The 19,899-nt window shown below is 38.7% G+C and overlaps 1 protein-coding gene across 1 annotated transcript; it reads right to left on the reverse strand.

The window, feature by feature from the left end:
• Positions 1-382: 382 nt before the first annotated feature.
• Positions 383-4,607, reverse strand: LOC147607693 (uncharacterized). Its single transcript, XM_086790712.1, has one exon. It carries the CDS (start codon positions 4,376-4,378, stop codon positions 2,939-2,941), a length of 1,440 nt encoding a protein of 479 aa, XP_086646838.1. The 5' UTR covers positions 4,379-4,607; the 3' UTR covers positions 383-2,938.
• Between the last annotated feature and the right edge of the window lie 15,292 nt (positions 4,608-19,899).

Here is a 19,899-nt window from a genome sequence, read left to right on the forward strand (position 1 = left end):
CCGATTCAAGGTTAAATAGATACCGAGATGGGGGAGGGCCCTTACAAATTTCTTCAGCTACTTCACCTAGGCCAATCACATAAAACTTACAAGGTACAATGACATTTTAAATTTTCAAATTAGTGTACAAGACTCTGGGGGGTGCACCTCCAAGAATGTAACTGTCTCACGTGAGTTCCCCAGGAGGGATATTTTATTTGATAAAATTTGAATAAGTTTACAGGATTACATTTACAGAAGGGGTTTTTTTATTGCACTTTGATAAAGACCCATAAGTTTATTACGAAGAAGAGGGGTCATTTTATTACCTCATAAAATGTAAGTAAAGGGGTTTTTTAATACCCTTTGAACATAGGTGATATGGAGGGTTTCTTACAAATGCACCCCCCGAGACAAGGCTTGAAAATAAGAATAACGATTGGAGAAATTTTTGAAAGGAAGGGAGTTGGAATTAGATTTGGTTTACCCATAGCAATCGATTGTTCAAATGAGAGAATACTCAAATGAGAGAATACTCCAATTTTCTCTTGAATCAAGGGTAGCTTGCATGTACACTCAATTCTGCATAGTCCTATTCTTCCCTTGTAAGCACATATTTTCCAAGGTGGGACCACTTTGAATCTACACTTCCTCTTTAGTCTTCTTGGTTTATGTTTGTTGTTCACATGGGCTCCATCTTTTTCATTCCATTCGTTCTCTCTCGCTCTATTCTTAGCATATTTCTCTCTATAGCAATAGGTTGAAGAGGTTTATCTTTTAGAGGGGGGAATCTGAGAGTTAATTTGCTTTTTATACATTTTTATGCCTCTATTGGAAGAATTAAAGTTTGAATATTTAGGTGGGGTGGTTCTAGATTGACAATATGTTCGGATTCTCCTTGCCTTCTCTTGGCTTCTGATTGATTTTGCACCTCAAGCTGCTTGTTGGTAGCTGCTTTGTGAAAAATCACTTTCTTGTTTTCTAGTGCTTGTGATTTCACATGTAGACAAGGTTTAACTTTTTTATGATCAATTACCATTGACATAACAAGTCACCTATGGTTTCCAACTTAGAATAGGTGTCTTGATTGCTAGAAAATTTTGTTGATTTGTACATGGAATTAAGGCCTCTGCATCATTCACCTTCTATGATTCGACCAAAATTTGTCTTTGATGGTGGGACATCCTTTTCAGGTAGGATTTTGGGAATATTTTTTAGGGGTGACATTGGTTTTGGTTGTGCATGTGAGGTGGACTTAGGTGTGAGTTGAACTTGGGGGGGCCTTTCTATGGATGGAATTTTCGCCCATGGGTTAGTGTGTTAGGAGTAGCTCACTTGAGAGTTGTAGATTCACAAGTAACAATATTTACAAGGAGATATTAGATGCTTCCAAGTGATAATTTTAGGTAATTCATTATTTGTGTCTACCTTTTTATATATCTTTGTATCTTCTTCTATTCTATTAAGCATGCTACCTTCCCTTGCAACACGTGGTATGAGAAGGTTACGTAGGGACCTCTATATGGTACTTTGTCTTTCTTTTGTGTAGGTATTTTTAAAAAGAAAAGTTTTGATTTAGGGATAATGATGTATGACATCATATTCACTCTGGACATAATGCAGTCGAGGGGGTTAAAGGTTAATATTTTTATCTCTTTTTCTTTTTCTTTTTATTTATAGTTTTTTAAATACTTGATATTATATAGCTTATTTTCTTTGCAGAGCCACCTCGTTTGTGTGCACTCCGTTCTTCTTGACATGTTACAATCATTATGCTAGGAAACCATAGGGATAGGTTTATAAATTGTAACAAATAAGTACATGTGTTATCATATAAGCATTTGTATGTTTCTTTATGTAACTTCTTTATCATATAAACATTTGTATGTTTCTTTATGTAGCTTCTTAATTTCTACTTTATTATTGGATTTTACATACAGTGGACTTTTTATGGGTTACATTGAGGTTACATTTATGGCTTCGATAGATATGGAATTAGTATTCCCAATGAGAAGCAGGGGGGATACATTTACATAAGAAAGAGTGTGTTTTTTGACATTGTCCATGACATAGACACATGCCCCCTATATTGGGGGTTGCTCTATACCAAAGGGTTGGGTCTTATTTATTGCATATAAGAGCTACTCATTTTGATATACAAGCTCTTTGTAGCACTTGCTAGCATAGTTTTGTCCAAGTCTTCATTTGTGTCTTGGAAGGATAACTTTACAATTATTATTATTATTTTTAAATAACATTTTATTAATAGTTGTGTGTTTTGTGTGTAGGTCCATGAAACAACAAGAAATCCACTTTGCATGCTCAATGTAGTGGACATGCATCAACATCCTACCATGTTACTTATCATGCATCGCCCAGGCTTATTGATGGCTGTAGGAAGCACAAGCTTCATTTTTCTAATGAGACTACTGGATCACGATGGATTGATTCTCACTTCTTTCACTATTTTGTTTTTTTTAGATATTGGTTTTTTTCGTTGCCACAAAGTAAGGACAATCTTTACTTTAGATACCGTTTCTTATTCAATGATATTCTTGTTATATGTGCAAGTGTTTGTTCTATGGGTGGGTGGGTGTGTGTGTTCTATGTGCATGTGTTATATATGCATGTGCATGCAGCATAGATGTAAACAAAGGGAGAGATCAATGAGTTTTGTTTGACAAGAAGTCTCTTTAGAAGCTACTACAAATAATAATGCAGCATCAGTGCAGGTCTGACAAGTAGTATTTTTTTTATAAAAAAAGACTAGAACATTATCTACCAATGATGTACAAGAGAGAAAATTTTTGAAGACTAGTAGAGCCTATATGTGCTCTCCAAGAATAATAATACAACTGCATCACCATAGAGTATATATAACGATCAAAATCTATGATTTGCATGAGGGTGATAACACCATTTTTTTAGTACTACACTAGTAGATATATGGGTTAAGCCTCTATACAAAACCTACTAGCATAAGAGCCCAAATAGTCCCTCCAAATCCTAGGACGAACCCTAAACACATTCCAGGAATGGAGGCCCATTCATCAATCCACCTTAGAAGGAATGATCCTCCTTTGTCGACACCTTCGTCACTCAATGGAGGGGTAGCATCCATTCTATGGTTGGAGCAGACTTGAAGAGTTGGGTATCCGCAGAGCATTGGGTCACCAACATAGCTTTCCTCCTCTTCAAACTGAGGTCCTCCTGGTATTTGCCCAATCAGTTCTTTATTGAAGGAAACATTGAAAACCTCAATCTTTGTGAGTTCTATGAATTCTATGGGGATTGATCCGTGTAACCTATTGAAGGACAAGTCAAGGGTTTCTAACATAGAGAGCTTGGCAAGCCTAGAAGGAATGAGACCTGATAGGTTGTTTCTTGAGAGATTAAGGTCTCGTAACATGGACAACTCCCCCAGGGATTCAGGAATGGAACCAAGTAGCATATTGCAAGAGAGGTCCAAATATGCTATAGTGTCGGAACCAACATCCATGTAAGATAGATCCAAGGTTTTCACAATCAATGAAAAATTGAAAAAACCGTAGTCCGCGTAGGGCACTACATCATCAGATCGAAGAGCGGGAAGTAGCTTAAGAGTGTCTGGGATGGCTCCTGTGAGATTGTTGTTGGAGAGTTGAATGACCATCAAATAAGGAGCTGAGATACCAAAGGAGACTGGGATAGAGCCAGCTAATTGATTGTAGCCAAGAAGGAGGACATTCAAATTCCTCAACACAGAATAATCACCAAAGGTATGCTGCAGGTCACCTTCCAACCTATTGTGGCTTAGATCTAAAATTTCTAGTTGGGTGAATTGGGTCTTAGAAAAGGAAGCTTTGGTTAGCCTATTATTTCCGAGAATCAAACCTGTTAGAAATGAAATGTTTCCGATCTCTTGAGGAATCTCCCCATCTAGATGGTTGTTGCTGACAGCTATCACTAGGGTATTGGTCGATATGTTTCCTATGGAAGGAGGGATAGGACCTGTGAAATGATTGTATGATAAATCCAAATAAAAAACACTTGCTAAGCTTCCTATCTGCGATGGTATGTTGCCTACAAAGTGATTGTATGATAAATCCAAATAAGAAACACTCGCTAAGCTTCCTATCTGCGATGGTATGTTGCCTACAAAGTGATTGTATGATAAATCCAAATGAGAAACACTCGCTAAGCTTCCTATCTGCGATGGTATGTTGCCTACAAAGTGATTGTATGATAAATCCAAATGAGAAACACTCGCTAAGCTTCCTATCTGCGATGGTATGTTGCCTACAAAGTGATTGTATGATAAATCCAAATAAGAAACACTTGCTAAGCTTCCTATCTGCGATGGTATGTTGCCTACAAAGTGATTGTGGTCCAAATAAAGCTCATTAATTGATGAGAACATTTCGAAGAGTTTGTTGCTCAGCTGTCCGTGGAGCTGACAGAAGCTCAAACTAAGAGTTTGCAGGGATGGTGGAAGAGTACTAATCAGACTAAAGTTGAAAGCAAAAGGATTGTAAGAGAGATTGAGATCTATCAAATTGGTGAAGTTGTTGTGTGCGAGGCAATGCAATGCGTCGCCACCAGTAATATGATTGCCTGAGAGGACTAAAGATTGGATTGTTTTGTTGAGAAGAGACAGTGGAAATTTTCACCGCCCAGATGCATGGACCCAAGTGTGAGGCTTTGCAGCGGTAATCTAAAAAGCCCGGCTGGGATTTGTGGGCGGGAAAGGTGAAGAGGAGTGAAGGGTGAGTTAGGATCACCCACAAGGGAGAGGGAGGTGAGTTGAGTTAGGTTTTGCCACTCTTGTGGTATGGAGCCGTAGAAATAGTTGTAGGAAAGGTCCAAAACTTGTAAGTTGGAGAAGAGGCGCCCAATCCAGGCTGGGAATGGGCCGGTCAATTGGTTGCCGGACAAATCCAAGGAGGTGAGGTTAACTGAAGGCCTCTCACACTGCGGCGGAGGAAGTACCCCTGACAAAGCACCGGAAGGCCCGTGTAATGTGAGGAGACCTGTGAAAGATATGGATAATTTTTGGAGAGCTTTGAGCCCACAGAACAATTCTGAAACGTTAGCTCCTCTGGCAGACACTGGGGTATCATCGAGAGACAGAGTGCGTAGGTGATGGAGTTGTGATAGAAAGGGAACCGGGATATCTCCCGACAATTCAGAGTTACCGGAGAGATCCAAGCTTTGTAGGCTTTGGAGGTGGGAGATGGAAAAATTGCCGAAGCTGGTAAAGAAGTTTGAGGAAAGGTTGAGGACTTGTAGGTTTGGGGTGTTGGCGAAGGAGGGGATGGGACAGGAGAAATTGTTATAAGTTAGATCCAGAAATTGTAAGGTTAAAAGAGAGATTGAGGTGCTGTAAGTTAGGGGCGTTGAAGACCGGGATGGAGCCGTTCCGGAAGTTTCCAGAGAAATCAAAGTGAGCGAGGTTGGGGAGGGCGCAGATGGGCATGATACTGGATCCCAGTCCACTAGGATTATAATTCCATTGAAGGCTTAAGACCTTGAGGCTGCGCAGGCGAGAAAAGGATGGCGGGATGGCGCCGCGCAGAAGGTTGTACCCCAGGTGGAGCTCTTCGAGGTTGGTGAGATTGTCGCCGAGGCAGCTGGGGATGGGCCCAGAGAGGTTGTTGGAGGAGAGGTCTAGGGTGGAAAGGGCGGAGAGGCCGCAGAGGGCGTGGGGAATGCCGCCCTGCAGATTGCTATTCGCCAGCAAAAGCCCCGAGACACGTGAACTGTAGTTTGAGGCGGGATTTGGCGGCGTAATTCTATTGCAGCTGACGCCCACCCACGAGCAGCACTCATGGCCCCTCCAATCCAAGAAAGCTGAAGTGGACGCTTTCGACCTATGGGCGGCGAAGTGGGAGGCGAATTCTTGCAGGGCGGCCACATCAGGCGGGAAGCAGGAGGCGGACAAGCCGCACTGAATGACGAGGCAAGCGACACTAAGTACCAAGAGAGCTTCCAAAAGGAAAAACATTGTTAGGAAGAACACTAAGAGCCAGGAAGTGGTTCACAGTTTTTATGGCATTTCCTTCATAGGCCCAACACATTTTATAGCGAAAAGTAACGAATTATTGTAGAACAACATCAAAATCATGGTGGTTGCCGCCGATTGATACCTTTTGATGGCCTCCTCCCTTGTCGATCAACTTTGATTGGGAAAGATACAGTATTTTATGGTCGAAACAAGCGAAGCCCAATCATAGTTTACGAATAAAATCATTTTAATACACATAATCACATCAATAGGCTAACATATTGCAAGTCAAAAATTAAAAGTAAGAAAAAAAGAAGATATATACATCTATATCTTATGTTCTATAATTTGGCTTCAACCCTATTAGAAAAAAAGATAAGACCATAGCATGAAAATTGCAAATGAGTTATCATTAAACCACGTTCTTTAAAGTATTTTTCAAGGCTCAAATTGGAAAAAAAAACTCAATATTTTGAAAATTTCAGCTAGGAAAGCAATTGATGTGCATATTTACCGATTGATGTGTACTTAGGAAATCGATTGATGTGTAGGAAAAAACCCAATTACTTGATTTTGTACAAGAAAGTCTAAGTGTTACAAGGAAATCTCTTTAAAAGTCTATCATCATACAAATTGGTACAAGAAAGTCTCGCGGTGTGTTCTGAGTCTAGCGTGCATTTTCATTCATATAAAAAGAAGTATGGTCTTGGTCCCGACGTGCATTTTGGGTTATGTGATTAAAGGTTGAAAGCAAGGTATGTTCTTAGTCTAGCGTGCATTTTGGTTCATTTAAAAAGAAGTATGGTCTTGGTCCATGGTCTTGGTCCGACGTGCATTTTGGGTTGTGTAAAAGCAAGGTAAGGTGGACCACAAAGAAAATATGAGCAATATGTTCTTAGTCTAGCGTGCATTTTGGTTCATTTAAAAAAAAGTATGGTCTTGGTCTGACGTGTGTTTTGGGTTATTTAAAAGTTTGAATGCAGGGTAAGGTGGAAGACCAAGCACTTGTCCTAAATAGCCCTATTATATAGCACTTTTTTAATAGGTAATTAAAGTAAAGAAATAATCCTCATTAGCTTTTATTTAAACGCATCCCAACAACTTTCGATTGCATCTCTCATGGTTGGTGCAATCACCATCATTTGGTGAAAGGTAATGTCTTCTTTCTAACATAGTCTTTCCCTCATGGGTGGCGATTGTTTGAACCTCTTTCCCACCCTATCAATCTCTGTACTCTTTTTCCCTTAGTGTTGAGGCATCCTTTTTTTTTTGTCTTTCCCCCACTTTCAACCTCTTAACCCTTTTTCCTCTTTCCAACAATCCCCTCCTTTTCAATCTATGTGCTATTCTCATGTTTCCTTCTCTTCTAATCTTTGCAGTCTTTTCCTCCTCCTTTGTTGCTGATTGAATACCTTTTAGGACGTAGACTGAGATAGGAGCTTCAAAGAAGCCTTGAGGGGGACCAATTGATGTTTTGATGTTGTAGGAGTACCACCCGTGTGAGAGTAGGGTGTGGAGATGCAGTAGGATATATATATATATATATATACATGCATACATATACTGTATTTGTATATATATATACATATGTATGTGTTGTTTGAGATATATATATATATATATATATATATATATATATATAAATCTTTGTTTGATTTTAAGTAAGAAAGCAAGGTGTGTGTGTGTGTGTGTGTGTGTGTGTGTGGTAGTTGTTGAAGTGCCACCAAGCAAGCCTCGTGAGTCTGCAGGGCTTCAGTAATCTAGAGATCCCTTTGTCAGTGAGCTTCTTAGAGTTGGAGGACCTAGGAGAGACAAGGTCGGCCTTTGTAGTTAAGCTAGCCATACCCTACTTATAGCCCAATGGCGATGGAGTAGGCACCTATGATTTACTCATTCAAATGTGAGATAACCTATTAGTGGCTAGCAAACATGGTTACCTTCTCCGTTTGTAGCTCTTGCATCATGTCCTTGAGGTCTTTAACTTGGATATCATAGTTTCTACAACTTATTTTTTAGATATTCTTGCTTTGCTTCAGTTTCACTTCCACCACGTTCAAGTGTGCTCTCGATCCAGCTTCTATGGCTTCCAATTCTTTCTCTTTCTCTTTGAACCAATTCTTCAAATCTTGGAAATAATAAAGGCCATTTGAGAGTTGGTTGTGAAGATCCATCTCCTGCTTGTTGCAGGCGTGAGTTTGTAATTCAGAGACTTTGGCTTGCTACCTCTCCTCCACAACTTTTACTTGGATTTGTAGTTGCATGGTGAGAGCCTGTGTATCCTTGGTTTCTTGTTTTAGCTTTCAAATTGTTGCAGTAATTCATGGACTTGCTGATTCAACATGGAATTAGCATCGCAAGGATGCCTTTTTGCTTCTCCTCTGGATCCTTTGTGAGCTAGTCCATCTCCACCATTAGGCACACATTCAACTTTGTTGTGACGCTAGCATGCTTCTTCAAGATTTTGTTTTCCAAGGCTTGCATGTGGAAATTATGCTCCATCATTTGGGCACAGAGGATATTGAGGTCCAAAATGCAGGACTCCATTTCACAGTCCTCACATTCCACCTGCTTCATGTACTCTTCGATGCTTGCATATTTTGGCTTCAACCAATGAAATATTCCCTTTTCCATGAAATATTTTGGCTTCATGTATTCTTCGATGCTTGCATATTTTGGCTTCAAAACCAAAGAAATATTCCATTTCCATATTTTGGCATACAGAGAGGCTTGTATGTCTCCTCTTGCTATGGGATGCTTCAATCTTCTGCCTTTTTGTTGTAGTGTAGCCGCTTCTTCCGAGTTCATTGGGATGGGTTCCCTCAAGTGCTTTTTTGAAGAGGATGGTTGGATGGAAGCATAGGTTTGGACACAACCAATGAGCTCTTTTAGATCAAAGGGGTCAACTGACTCCCTTGGACTAGAAAAGGTATTTGGTGGTGGGGAAAAGAGAGGCTTGGGGGCAGACTTTAAACCTCAGCGGTTACTGTTGGTTCTTGTCGATGTATACTTGGCCCAACAAGCTCTTACACTTTAGGGATGGTGGGCTCTTTGGGAACTTGAGAAGATGGGGGTGGAAGGCTTAAGGCTTCTACTGCTAGTGTGTGCTTTCTTGGGCCTCATCATGAGTTGAAGATGTTAGGGAAACGGAGAGGGGTCGATGTGGTGTGCTCTTGACTCTTTTCTTGGGTAGCTATTCTGAAGAGGTGAGCTTGGCCTTAATAGGCTCAAAGGCTCAACACTAGCATGGCTTAGATTCTTAACATGCACTAAGGTTCATGTAACTTCCCCCAATAGAGACTCGGAGACCAAGGTTACGCTGGAGGTCAATGGTCCCTGTCCTACATTGGTTTCAATCATAATATCCCCACCTTCTTGCCTTAAATAGAGGTAAACCGAAATAAAGGAGAATTATAAACATATAAGAGAAAAATGCACACATATTATTTTTTATATTTTGGGGGACATCCCAGGCTGAGAACCCTTGACACACTCACATAAAAATTAAACACATAAATTCTTAGGCAGAATTCCTCCTTAATGCTAGTGATGTTGCCCTTTTTATAGCGATGCCTCCAGTACTCAATTGATTCCAAGTGTATGACACACACTTGAGAAGAGAATCTTACTGAGACACTAGTTGTGGTGAAACAATTTATCGATGATGCCCCATCTGATGATGCAAACTTTGATGAAGACAGCTATGACTAGACCTACAACCTCTAAGAATTAATCATTAACGACGTATGAAAGACTTAGTTTGTTTATATGTCTAAGGAAGGGTTGTTCAGAACTTATACCTAAGCATTCTTTGTAGCCTGTAAAGTCATGCATTGTCCACATAAGTATGCCCTTGATGATGGAGGATCTATTTATCTTGTTGCTTGGACATCATGTCCTAGATTTGAATTTCTTCCCACAACTTTTGGAGGTCTTCAACCTATGGTATTGAAACACGTCCATATTTTTTCCCCATGAAAGAGACGTCTATTAAGTATGAAAAAAGCATACAATAATCATGCCTATAAGACAAAATAAAATAGAATCACCCCAGTATGTAAGGGGATCTCAACGACTGAGGAGCATCATGATGCCTTGATACGTGTGGGACTAGGGGAAAAGGAAATGCCACTCCTACATAAATATAATGTGCTTTGCCTACATGGAACAAGAGGACCCCTGAATATGAGCCCAAGTAGCCATGAGAGTAGATGATATCACCCCATATAGTACTAATGCACTGAGACTCAGAAATATGGACACCTTAATAGCCTAGTGCATCTAGCTCTTCAAATCTACCATGCTCTAACATTGGCAACAATCTCCCAATTGGTATCAATCCTCTATTTGGGGGTTTTACAATCAAAGTGAGGGACATCCTCTAATAAACCATGCTCGGCAATACCTCTATGAATGAAAATAGCAGAGTTTATATCATAGCTCTTGTTGAAAATATACGAACTAGATTGGGAAAGCCAAGCAATTTCTCCCCAAGTCACATGCATGGTGTAGCCACTCAATTTGCCCATAAGTTGGGATATAGAACCTCAAATATGTTGTGCAGTGTCGCATCCCCATAGATAATGTTGTACAATCTTAAAATTTGTTGCACATCTCAAGCAAGTAGGTGTTACACCAAAAACCAATCTCCACTGATTGGTAGGGAGACCACCATGTAAAGATAACCAAAAGAAATTAGAGATCTGGCTCCTTCTGTATGAATGCCAAAGCCTATGCCAATATCTACGCTGTATCACTTGACAGATATGATAACTCTCCTAAATGAGGCCTACGAGTAGGGATCCTATGCATCTATCAAGTGATGAGAAGCTTGGCGTTTTTCGGACTGTGAAACTAAAAAAAGGGAGGCTTTAAATGGATCGAATGCATCAATCCACTCCCACTCACCTGGATCCCACTGAAGATATTTAATAGGACTACCACCATATAGCCACAAACACCAAGAGCCATGAGTCACTATCTGAGGAGAATGATCAATGAACCAATGCTTCCCTGAATGGCCAACAATCTTCATTGGACTAAGCCTAGTATGTGGAATGATCCCCTCCATGCTACATTTACTCAATCTCCCTCCATGTATGATAAAATAGATGATGCCTCTTGGACCAGGAGAGTAATGACCTGCACAGATATGCCTATCCTCAAACAAACTCCTAGCCAAATCGGATGATAATCTCCATGAAAGGTCCCAAAGCCACTCATGTGGTATAGCTGCATAAATATGATCAATACGTATGCGAGAGTCCCTAAGATGTTGAATGGATGTAGCTCTCCAATCATGACATTTGAGTAAAATATTCTTGAGTACCTCGCACTTGGATTGTCATGATATTCTAGTAAAATATTCTCACGAATATTTTCTTCTTTGAGTACACAAATGTGACCTTTATATAACAAGTATCCATTATCGATGAAAATTTTTTTCCAATGATATTTTTCACTTAAGTCCAACTAAATTGTTTTCCATTTCCTTTAAGCTGGTGCATCATTGGAACAACTATCTTAGCATAATTCCAAGTTATAAACTTTTGATATAAACTTTTGATAAAACCTACCAAGTCCTAAAAAGGTTTGTAACTCATCTATATTAGATAGGGCCTTCCATCTCAATATAGGTTTAATTTTATTAGGATCCATACAAATCCCTTCCTCGAACACTATGTGTCTAAGATATTGCACTTCTTTTTTTAAGAAATCACTTTTAAATTTTTTAGCAAATAATTTATTTTTCCTCAATAACTAAAATACTTTTCTAAGGTGCTCAATATATTCTTGCCCATTTTGACTAAAGACTAGTATATCATCAATAAAAACCATCACAAAGTTTTCTAAATAAGGATAAAGTATAGTGTTCATCATGGTCGTAAAACTAGTGGGGGCATAAGTTAGTCCAAAAGTCATAACTAAAAACTCATAGTGCCCAAAAGATGTCTTAAATGTTGTTTTTGGCACAATGTCTTCAATTCTAATTCTTACTTGATGATATCCAGACCTTAAAGCTATCTTACTAAAATATTTAGCACCTTTGATTTGTCACACCATATTGGGGAATATGGGAATTTCTCACAAGTTTGGGACACGTGGTCAAAAGTTTGGATTAACCATGAACACCACTAATCTAAAATGAGCGCTTTATAGCTCTTTAGATTCCATTTTTCAAGCGCTTTCCAACGATAGGTCATATGATAGGGTTTTGAGAAACTTACAAACATGTTATCCATGTCCCCTTTTTTAAGTATTCAAAAATGGGAATTGGGAAATTCCCAAATTCACTAATATGGTGTTTTGATCAAACAATTCATCTATCCTGGGAATATAAATTTTATTTTTTATTGTGATTATTCAATCCATGATAATCTATGCACAAGCGCATAGATCCATATTTTTTCTTCACCAATAATATTGGTGAAGCCCAGGGAGATTTACTTGGCCTAATAATGACTTGTTCTAAATATTTAGCCATCTGCTTTTTCAACTTCTTGTGTTTCAGTCAAACTTGCTCTATAAGGTGGCTTACTAATTGGCTTTGAATCCTTTAAAACTTCTATGGGATGATTTATCCCTTGCTTGTTTATGCACGTCTACTGTTACCTGTGTTCTATTTGGCCTTTCTTTATTTATAACAAGCCTTTGCCTCTGTTTAGGTTTGTGTGTGTGTGTGTGTGTGTGTGTGTGTGTGTGTACTAGACATCACTTTGATCCCAAGGAAATAGAAGCGAAATGAGCCAAACTTGTAGAGAATCCAAAATTTTAATTTCTCTATAATGTGTTGCACAAAGATTATGAATTAGCATAGAACAAGTGGAGCAAGGCAAACCTGTTTGTGAAAGTGGTAGTGTACAGAGAAACTATAATGTCTGAAGTGAGGAAATTTTCACAATAGGCTGCAATATTATTTTTCATGGACATATATCCTCAGCAAGCTCTTAGCCGAAGAAATTGTGGATGGAGTTCACTATGCAGCAAGAGGATTCTCAGAAATCCTGCTTAACACAGTGGAGGCAAAGTGAAAATTGTTTGAGATTACACCTCTCTTTATGCTAGGCAACTAGTGCATGTGTTGTCTTGGACACATACTACACTATCAAGGGCTACTAAAACATCGATGCCCAGTATGGATTGACCTGGTGGTGATCTAGAGGATGCACAACTGCAAATAGCTCATACATTGGGAAAAGTAGTGTGTACACCCAGAATCATGGGCAATAGAAACAAATTATATGTGCTATGGGATAGGTTGTGCCACACCTGAAAGCATTGAAATTGAGATTTCTAGTGTTCCCATGGCCCTCATGTGAATTAGCCACATGTACATCCATGAATTGGTTGAGAGCAGTGAAGGGAGGGATGGAATACTTAAAACAAATACATGGAGAGCTACAAGAGATCTAGTATTTAGCAAGGCATAATTATAGAGAAGACTAGCTATCTATCCATGGTTGACAAATGCATTTGTGTTAGGGGACTTTAATAACTCTCCATCTGTGCAAGATAACACATTTGGGGATTCACACATAATTGCAATAGAAGAAGTGGCCTGGCACACATTAGAGACACTGTAGCAATGGATATATGGAATGTAAATTGTCCGAACAAAAGAGGATTCACACTACAATGTAATGCTAGATTAGAGTATCAATACAGGCTTCACAAATGCTATATGTTAAATGTGCACAATGGGGATCCGAGCCCTATGAAGAAGGCTTAATAGATGCTATATGTTAAATGTGTACAATGGGGATTCGAGCCCTATGAAGAAGGCTTAATAGATGCTATATGTTAAATGTGTACAATGGGGATCTAAGCCCTATGAAGGGATGTGTGGATTATGCAACATCACAATCATTGGATCATTATGGGTGGGGATTCATTTTAAAATAGCTACGGACAATGCAAGGCTACCATGTAAATAAATGTTCATAGTCAATAGCTTGTACCTATCACGTGATGCGTATCAAGAAAAGGTGTACATAATAATTGCATTACGTAGAGAAGATACCTACTATGAACTAAACTTACTAGGGCAAAAACTTTGCAAAAGAAGGAAGCAATCTATCATTATAGAATATGGCAAATGGTATATGGGGCAACAAAGAGAGTAAATAAACTGATGCAAAGTGGATATGCATGCATTGCATGAAGTTTCACAAACAAGACAATTGAATCAAGAGGAGGAAGAAAAGTTGTTAAATGCACGATATATGACAAATAACAATAACCATAGGAAATAGAAAAAATGGAAAATAGGAGCAAGGTAGAGGCCTTTACCAGATAAAGGTTACTAATCAAAATAATTTTTCAAATGTTTGCATGCTAAGAGATAAAAGCAAAGAGTACATCGTGTGCAGAAGCCTAATGTGGTCAGTGGACCAATGATGTAAATGAACTCGAAAGTGAATGCATGGCACATTTCCAATCTATCTTTGATGTATACACTAGGGCACTTCTCGCTATGGGTAGAGTTCAAAGAAAAAGCCAAGATGCTTATAAATGTGACAATTCTTAATCAACAAGAAGCTATGCAAATGGAATCCCCTCTCACAAACATGGAATTACAAAATGCTCTTACTAGACTAGGTAAGTGAAGTCACCAAGATGAGATGGATTAGTTGTGGAGTTCTTTCAACATTTTTGAGAGGACATTCTATTGGCAATGATAAATGTTACATGGTTACAAGGAGTGGTGCCTGCTTCTTAGCAAGCGGGCCTTGTTAAATTAGCTTTAAAAAAGGATGTATTCTCAAATTGGCAAGAGGGCCTTGTTAAATTAGCTTTAAAAAAGGATGTATGCCCAAATTTTGTTGATTAGAGACCTATCACTTTAATGCCAATACTATACAAATTGGTGATAAACGATGATCTCCAATAGAATAGCGACAAAGGGTTGCATCCCATCCGATATAGATTCATTCCTAGATGACAAATCACACACAACATATGTAATGCTTATGTGGGAATGGAGTATGCTAAATATACTGATCAAGAGATCTTGCTACTATGGGTAGACATTGGCAAAGCATTTGATATAGTGCACTGGCACTTTATTGCCACCACCACTTTGAAATGTCTGGGTTTTGGTTCAAAAATGAGAGAATTCATCTAATGGATGTATGCATGCACCATAGCTAGATGTACCATTTGGAAATTTTTATCATCACCCTCGTCTAGACTTGATTGCTACCACTATGAATCTGGGGTTTGGTCTAAAAATAACATGAGTCATCTACTACTCGCTGTATGAGGGCAACACAACTAGATGTACCATTGGGAAAGAATTATCACCTTGGACTTTGAGAAGATCTATTAGGTAGGGCTTCCCTCTAAGCTCATGTTGTATGCAATTACCAATCATCCTCTCTACTGATATATATGGATACTCTTACTTGGGAAGGAGCATTACATGGAGTAGTGTAGCCAGATGGGTCATCAATAGTTGCACAGGCATATTATATGCTAATGACTCTTTTTTCTTCCTGGGGGGGTAGATGCTCTAAAGGATTTGATAGTGCTTATGGATGTTTAGGATAGGAACAAGGTTGAAAATGACTTTAGAAAGTCGAAGTTGCTACCACTTAAATAGGAAGATTGGCATATTTTACTCTGTCCAAGAGATATACTACCTTCTAGGCCAAATCACAATGTATTTGAAAAATACTAATTTGGGTTGGAATATATCTTTCTAAGAAGCTGTTACATGGGTGCAAATAAAAATCAAACAAAAGGTTGATTCTGGCACTTGTCTACATGGCCTTTGTGTCTCACGTTGCATGAATAGTACAATCCATTATAATGGCCTACATATAGTTCGTGTTGTTAATTTGGGACAAAAAATTGCTTGACACATTTATGTCATAAATAATGGAACTGTTATGGAAAATAAGCACTGATAGGAAGGCTTTAAGACTATTGAAAATGGAGCATGTATGCAGCCCTAAAATGCATGGTGGCCTGAATATCTTGAATGTGCATTACCATGTACTGGCTCGAAAAAGCACCATGATAATAACTTTTGTCAAACAAAGATAGCCATGGGCACGAATGTTGGCTGCAATGTGTGCATGTTACGCGGTTGATATTTTTGGGCATTGGAATCTCTCCTATTGGGATTTATTGGTAGGTCAAGTATAAGGAACGGCCAGTGCCTCTTGGAAACATAGAGGTAGCTGAAAATGTGCATTGGAGTAGAGCATTTGATCCACCATTGGCTGGCTAAGCCAAGAAAATCTTATTTTTCAGCACGAAAATGAATTTGCATTGTGGGAGATATCATATTGAGACTGAAGGTAGAACATTATCGTTTATATAAGCACAACAACAGTGGCAATTGGGAGCCCATTACCACCTTGTGTGGAGACTTCTTGTTGTTCAACTAGCAAGACATGGGGATATGTCATATATCGGTCGGGTAATATCAGGATGATTGGCTACTAAAGAATAGGCAACCACGTTATGTTATGGAGTATCCTCTTTCTGGACTGACAGTGGCAAGGGCATATAGTTTACTACTTCAACAACCATAGATAAAGAGATATACGGATCGGGTGTGGCATATAAACAAGTCCTTTGGCTGGTGGAAAGGTAATTTGGAAAAGATATAGAATAGAAAGCTGCCTTTAAAACATAAGGTTTTTCTATGGAGATGCCTCACAGGAATGCTGTTGGTAGGAGAGTATTTAGCAAAACAAAACAATTGCAGCTCCAACTTGTTTGCCGTGCCATCATCACATGGAGAGCATTTATCATTTTCTCTAGGCATGCATTGACACAAGGGATTTTCTGAATCACCTATTTTGAAATATGTGAATGTGATTCCTTAGGGTAACATTTGGAAAAAAAAAATGGATGTTTGGAAGATATCCTTCTAGACTATAGGAATATGTTCATTTCTTTTCTTGGGTGAGATATTGGGCTATATGCACAATATGGCTCGATCATAATTATGAGATGTTTCATAACATAGCATGATGGTTTTGAGCTGCAGATTGATCGATAGAACTACGAAGTGTTTTTCCACTATTCTTAAATGTACTTTACTGAGAGTCTCTTGCTTTGAGGGTTCTTGAATATAATATTTGACAACGATTTCACAAAATAAAAAACTGTATGTGCTTAGCGTCTTCTTGTCTTCTTGTTGTTTCCCCTTCCTATTCCCTTCCCGACTGTTGTTGTCTCTTGCTAGCTTTTGCCTCTTCTTATTCATTGCTCTCATTTATGTGTCCATGTGTTGTTCGTGTCTCTGTGTGTGTGAGCAAGTTATGTGATCTTCTCGCATCATGGATACACAAGAACAAGTAATTCACTATGAAAGAAGACATGAGAAACCTATTGATGGCACCGATCTCAAGAAGCCAAGGCATGAGGATCATGTTGCATAGCTTCTTTATGACGTGTTGGATCAAGATTTTTAAGGTGCAAAGTGGGAGAAGCCTAAACACTGAAGTACACTATCCCAAAGAATGTAATTCTTTCCAAAGTAAAGTTCTCTAAATAGGTTGTGATTCTCTTCTTTTCCAGCCAAGTGCCCTCTGCAGAGGATGTTGGGCAATGGTTAAACACAGTTCTTGGAGGATTACATCTAGAAGGTGTCTTTTACGTAGCTCACGGTTTTTATGAAGTGGTACTCAAGTGGCCTAATTTCAAGCAACAATTATTTGAAAAGTCCATGTGCTACCATGGACCCCTATTACTGACTATAAGCACTTGTGCATCATCATTGTCTGGTTTGGGTGGAAGTTCTTGGCTTCCTTGTCATTTTTGGTGATACTATTCACAAAGCTCTGGCATAGTCATCTGCCACCCCAATGTCATGGGGATAATTAATTTGTGTTTTATGAGACACCGATAAACCAACCTTGAATTGATTACTATGGAAGTAGATGGTATGCTTATGGGGGGAAAATGTTTTGAGCTTAAATGGGACGCATTTGTAGGAGCTTGTCTCCGTTGTCACAAATTTGGAGACTTCGCAAATGAGTGTCCTACCATCATGATTCCCTGCCACTACTGACAACTTTGGTCAATGATAATGCACCTCCATCTAAGATGGGTCAAGAAGGACCTATGATTGGTATACAAACTAGAGGAAAAGGGGTTGTGCAGCCCCAAATAGTGCCCAACAAGGATGTTATTTCTCCAAGGACTTCTAGATCTTAGATATCACCAAAGACTAGCTATTTATGCCTTACTATGCAAGTTCCCTATTGGAAGATATCACCAAAGACTAGCTATTTATGCCTTACTATGCAAGTTCCCTATTGGAAGCTCACGGTTAGCCCTCTATTAAAAATTAACTTGAAAGAAATACTCAGCTCAAAATAGAAGAAAGCTATGCACGTGACACAAGAATGGATTAAATCTCCCCCACCATGAGAGTGGCTCATGTCCTCTTCATGGTGTATTTACATATATTTCCTTGTACAAAAAGCAAGAGCCAAAAATACATGTAGCCAAAAATATGGATCTCCACATTGGATTTACATAAGTCTAAATACAAAAATGTGAACACTCTAAGGTTAATGCATAAAATAGAATTAATGTATATCAAAATGTTGCACATAAAATATCACGGCCACTCTCTAATAAATAATCGCCACATGTCATGCGTCACTAGATTTAAGTATGTGAATTACAAAAGATGTAAATACTGATCCGAATTTGTAGGAGATGAGATAGTGTAAGACCTCAAAAGATCTAGAATAGTACTCTTTGTGGCCTCAGTTTGTCCATTAATTTCTGGATGATATGCAGAACTAAAATTAATCTTTCTACCTAAGTTTGAAAACAATGCCATCCAAAAAAGATTACAAAATCAAGAATCACAATCTGAAATAATGACTTTAGTTAATCCATGATTTGTGAAGGCAGTTTTGATAAACAATTGTGTAGCATGTGAAGCATTCAATGTTTTATGACATGCAATGAAATAAGCTTGCTTACCAAGCCTATCCATAATTGTCCATATCATAACATTTCGAGAAGATGTGGTAGGTAAACCAATTATAAAATCCATAGAAATTTCTTCACATGGTGCCACGGGAATAGGTAAAGGCATGAGTAGGCCATATTGTTTCCCTTGAACTCGTTGACAAATCACATATTCCGATACAAAAGAAGCAGCATCATGTTTTAATTGTGCCCAATAAAAATATTATTTTATGGTGCGAAGAGTATTGACAATGCCACGATGACCAACATACGGGGGACGATGCATCTCTTCAAGAATAAAAGATCTATAAGGAAGTGTAATGCATAAACATTTTTTAAAGAAATTGAAACCATCATTATATGCATAATTATGAAGAGGCAACCAATTATTAGTTTCTAACTTGTGCCAAACATCAAAAAATTTAGGATTTGTAACATATGAATCACGCATATCATGCAAAAAATGAATGTCAAGCACTGAAATGTTAGAAATAGAAGGTCGTCGACTAAGTACATCAGCCACTACATTCTCTTTACTAGGTTGATATTGGATAAGAGGATGAAAAATATGAATAAAAGATACCCATTTAATATAGCAGTCTGAGATAAGAGGTTGATTAAGAAGATATCTAATACTTTGTTGGTCGGTCATAATCATAAACTAAGAACCCATAAGATATTGTTTCCACGTGTAAGGCATGGACAACTGCTAATAATTTCTTGTTGTATGTACTATATGAAAGTTCACAAGGTGTCAATTTCCTACTCTCATAAGCCAGCATGAGGACTGCACAAAACACACACACACACACCCCAAACACAAACACACATGGCAAAGATAATGCAATAACTTCTCTCTCTCTCTCTCTCTCTCTCTCACACACACACACACACAAACTCTCTCTCTCTCTCTCTCTCTCTCTCTCTCTCACTCACACACACACACACACAAACTCTCTCTCTCTCTCTCTCTCTCTCTCTCTCACACACACACA

Source organism: Cibotium barometz, chromosome 55, assembly GCF_041138505.1.
Source record: "Cibotium barometz isolate CiBa-2024 chromosome 55, ASM4113850v1, whole genome shotgun sequence".
Taxonomy (NCBI): domain Eukaryota; kingdom Viridiplantae; phylum Streptophyta; class Polypodiopsida; order Cyatheales; family Cibotiaceae; genus Cibotium; species Cibotium barometz.

Excerpts from the sequence above, each read along its gene's own strand:
- LOC147607693 (XM_086790712.1), bottom strand. The coding sequence starts at position 4,378 with ATGTTCTCATCAATTAATGAGCTTTATTTGGACCACAATCACTTTGTA.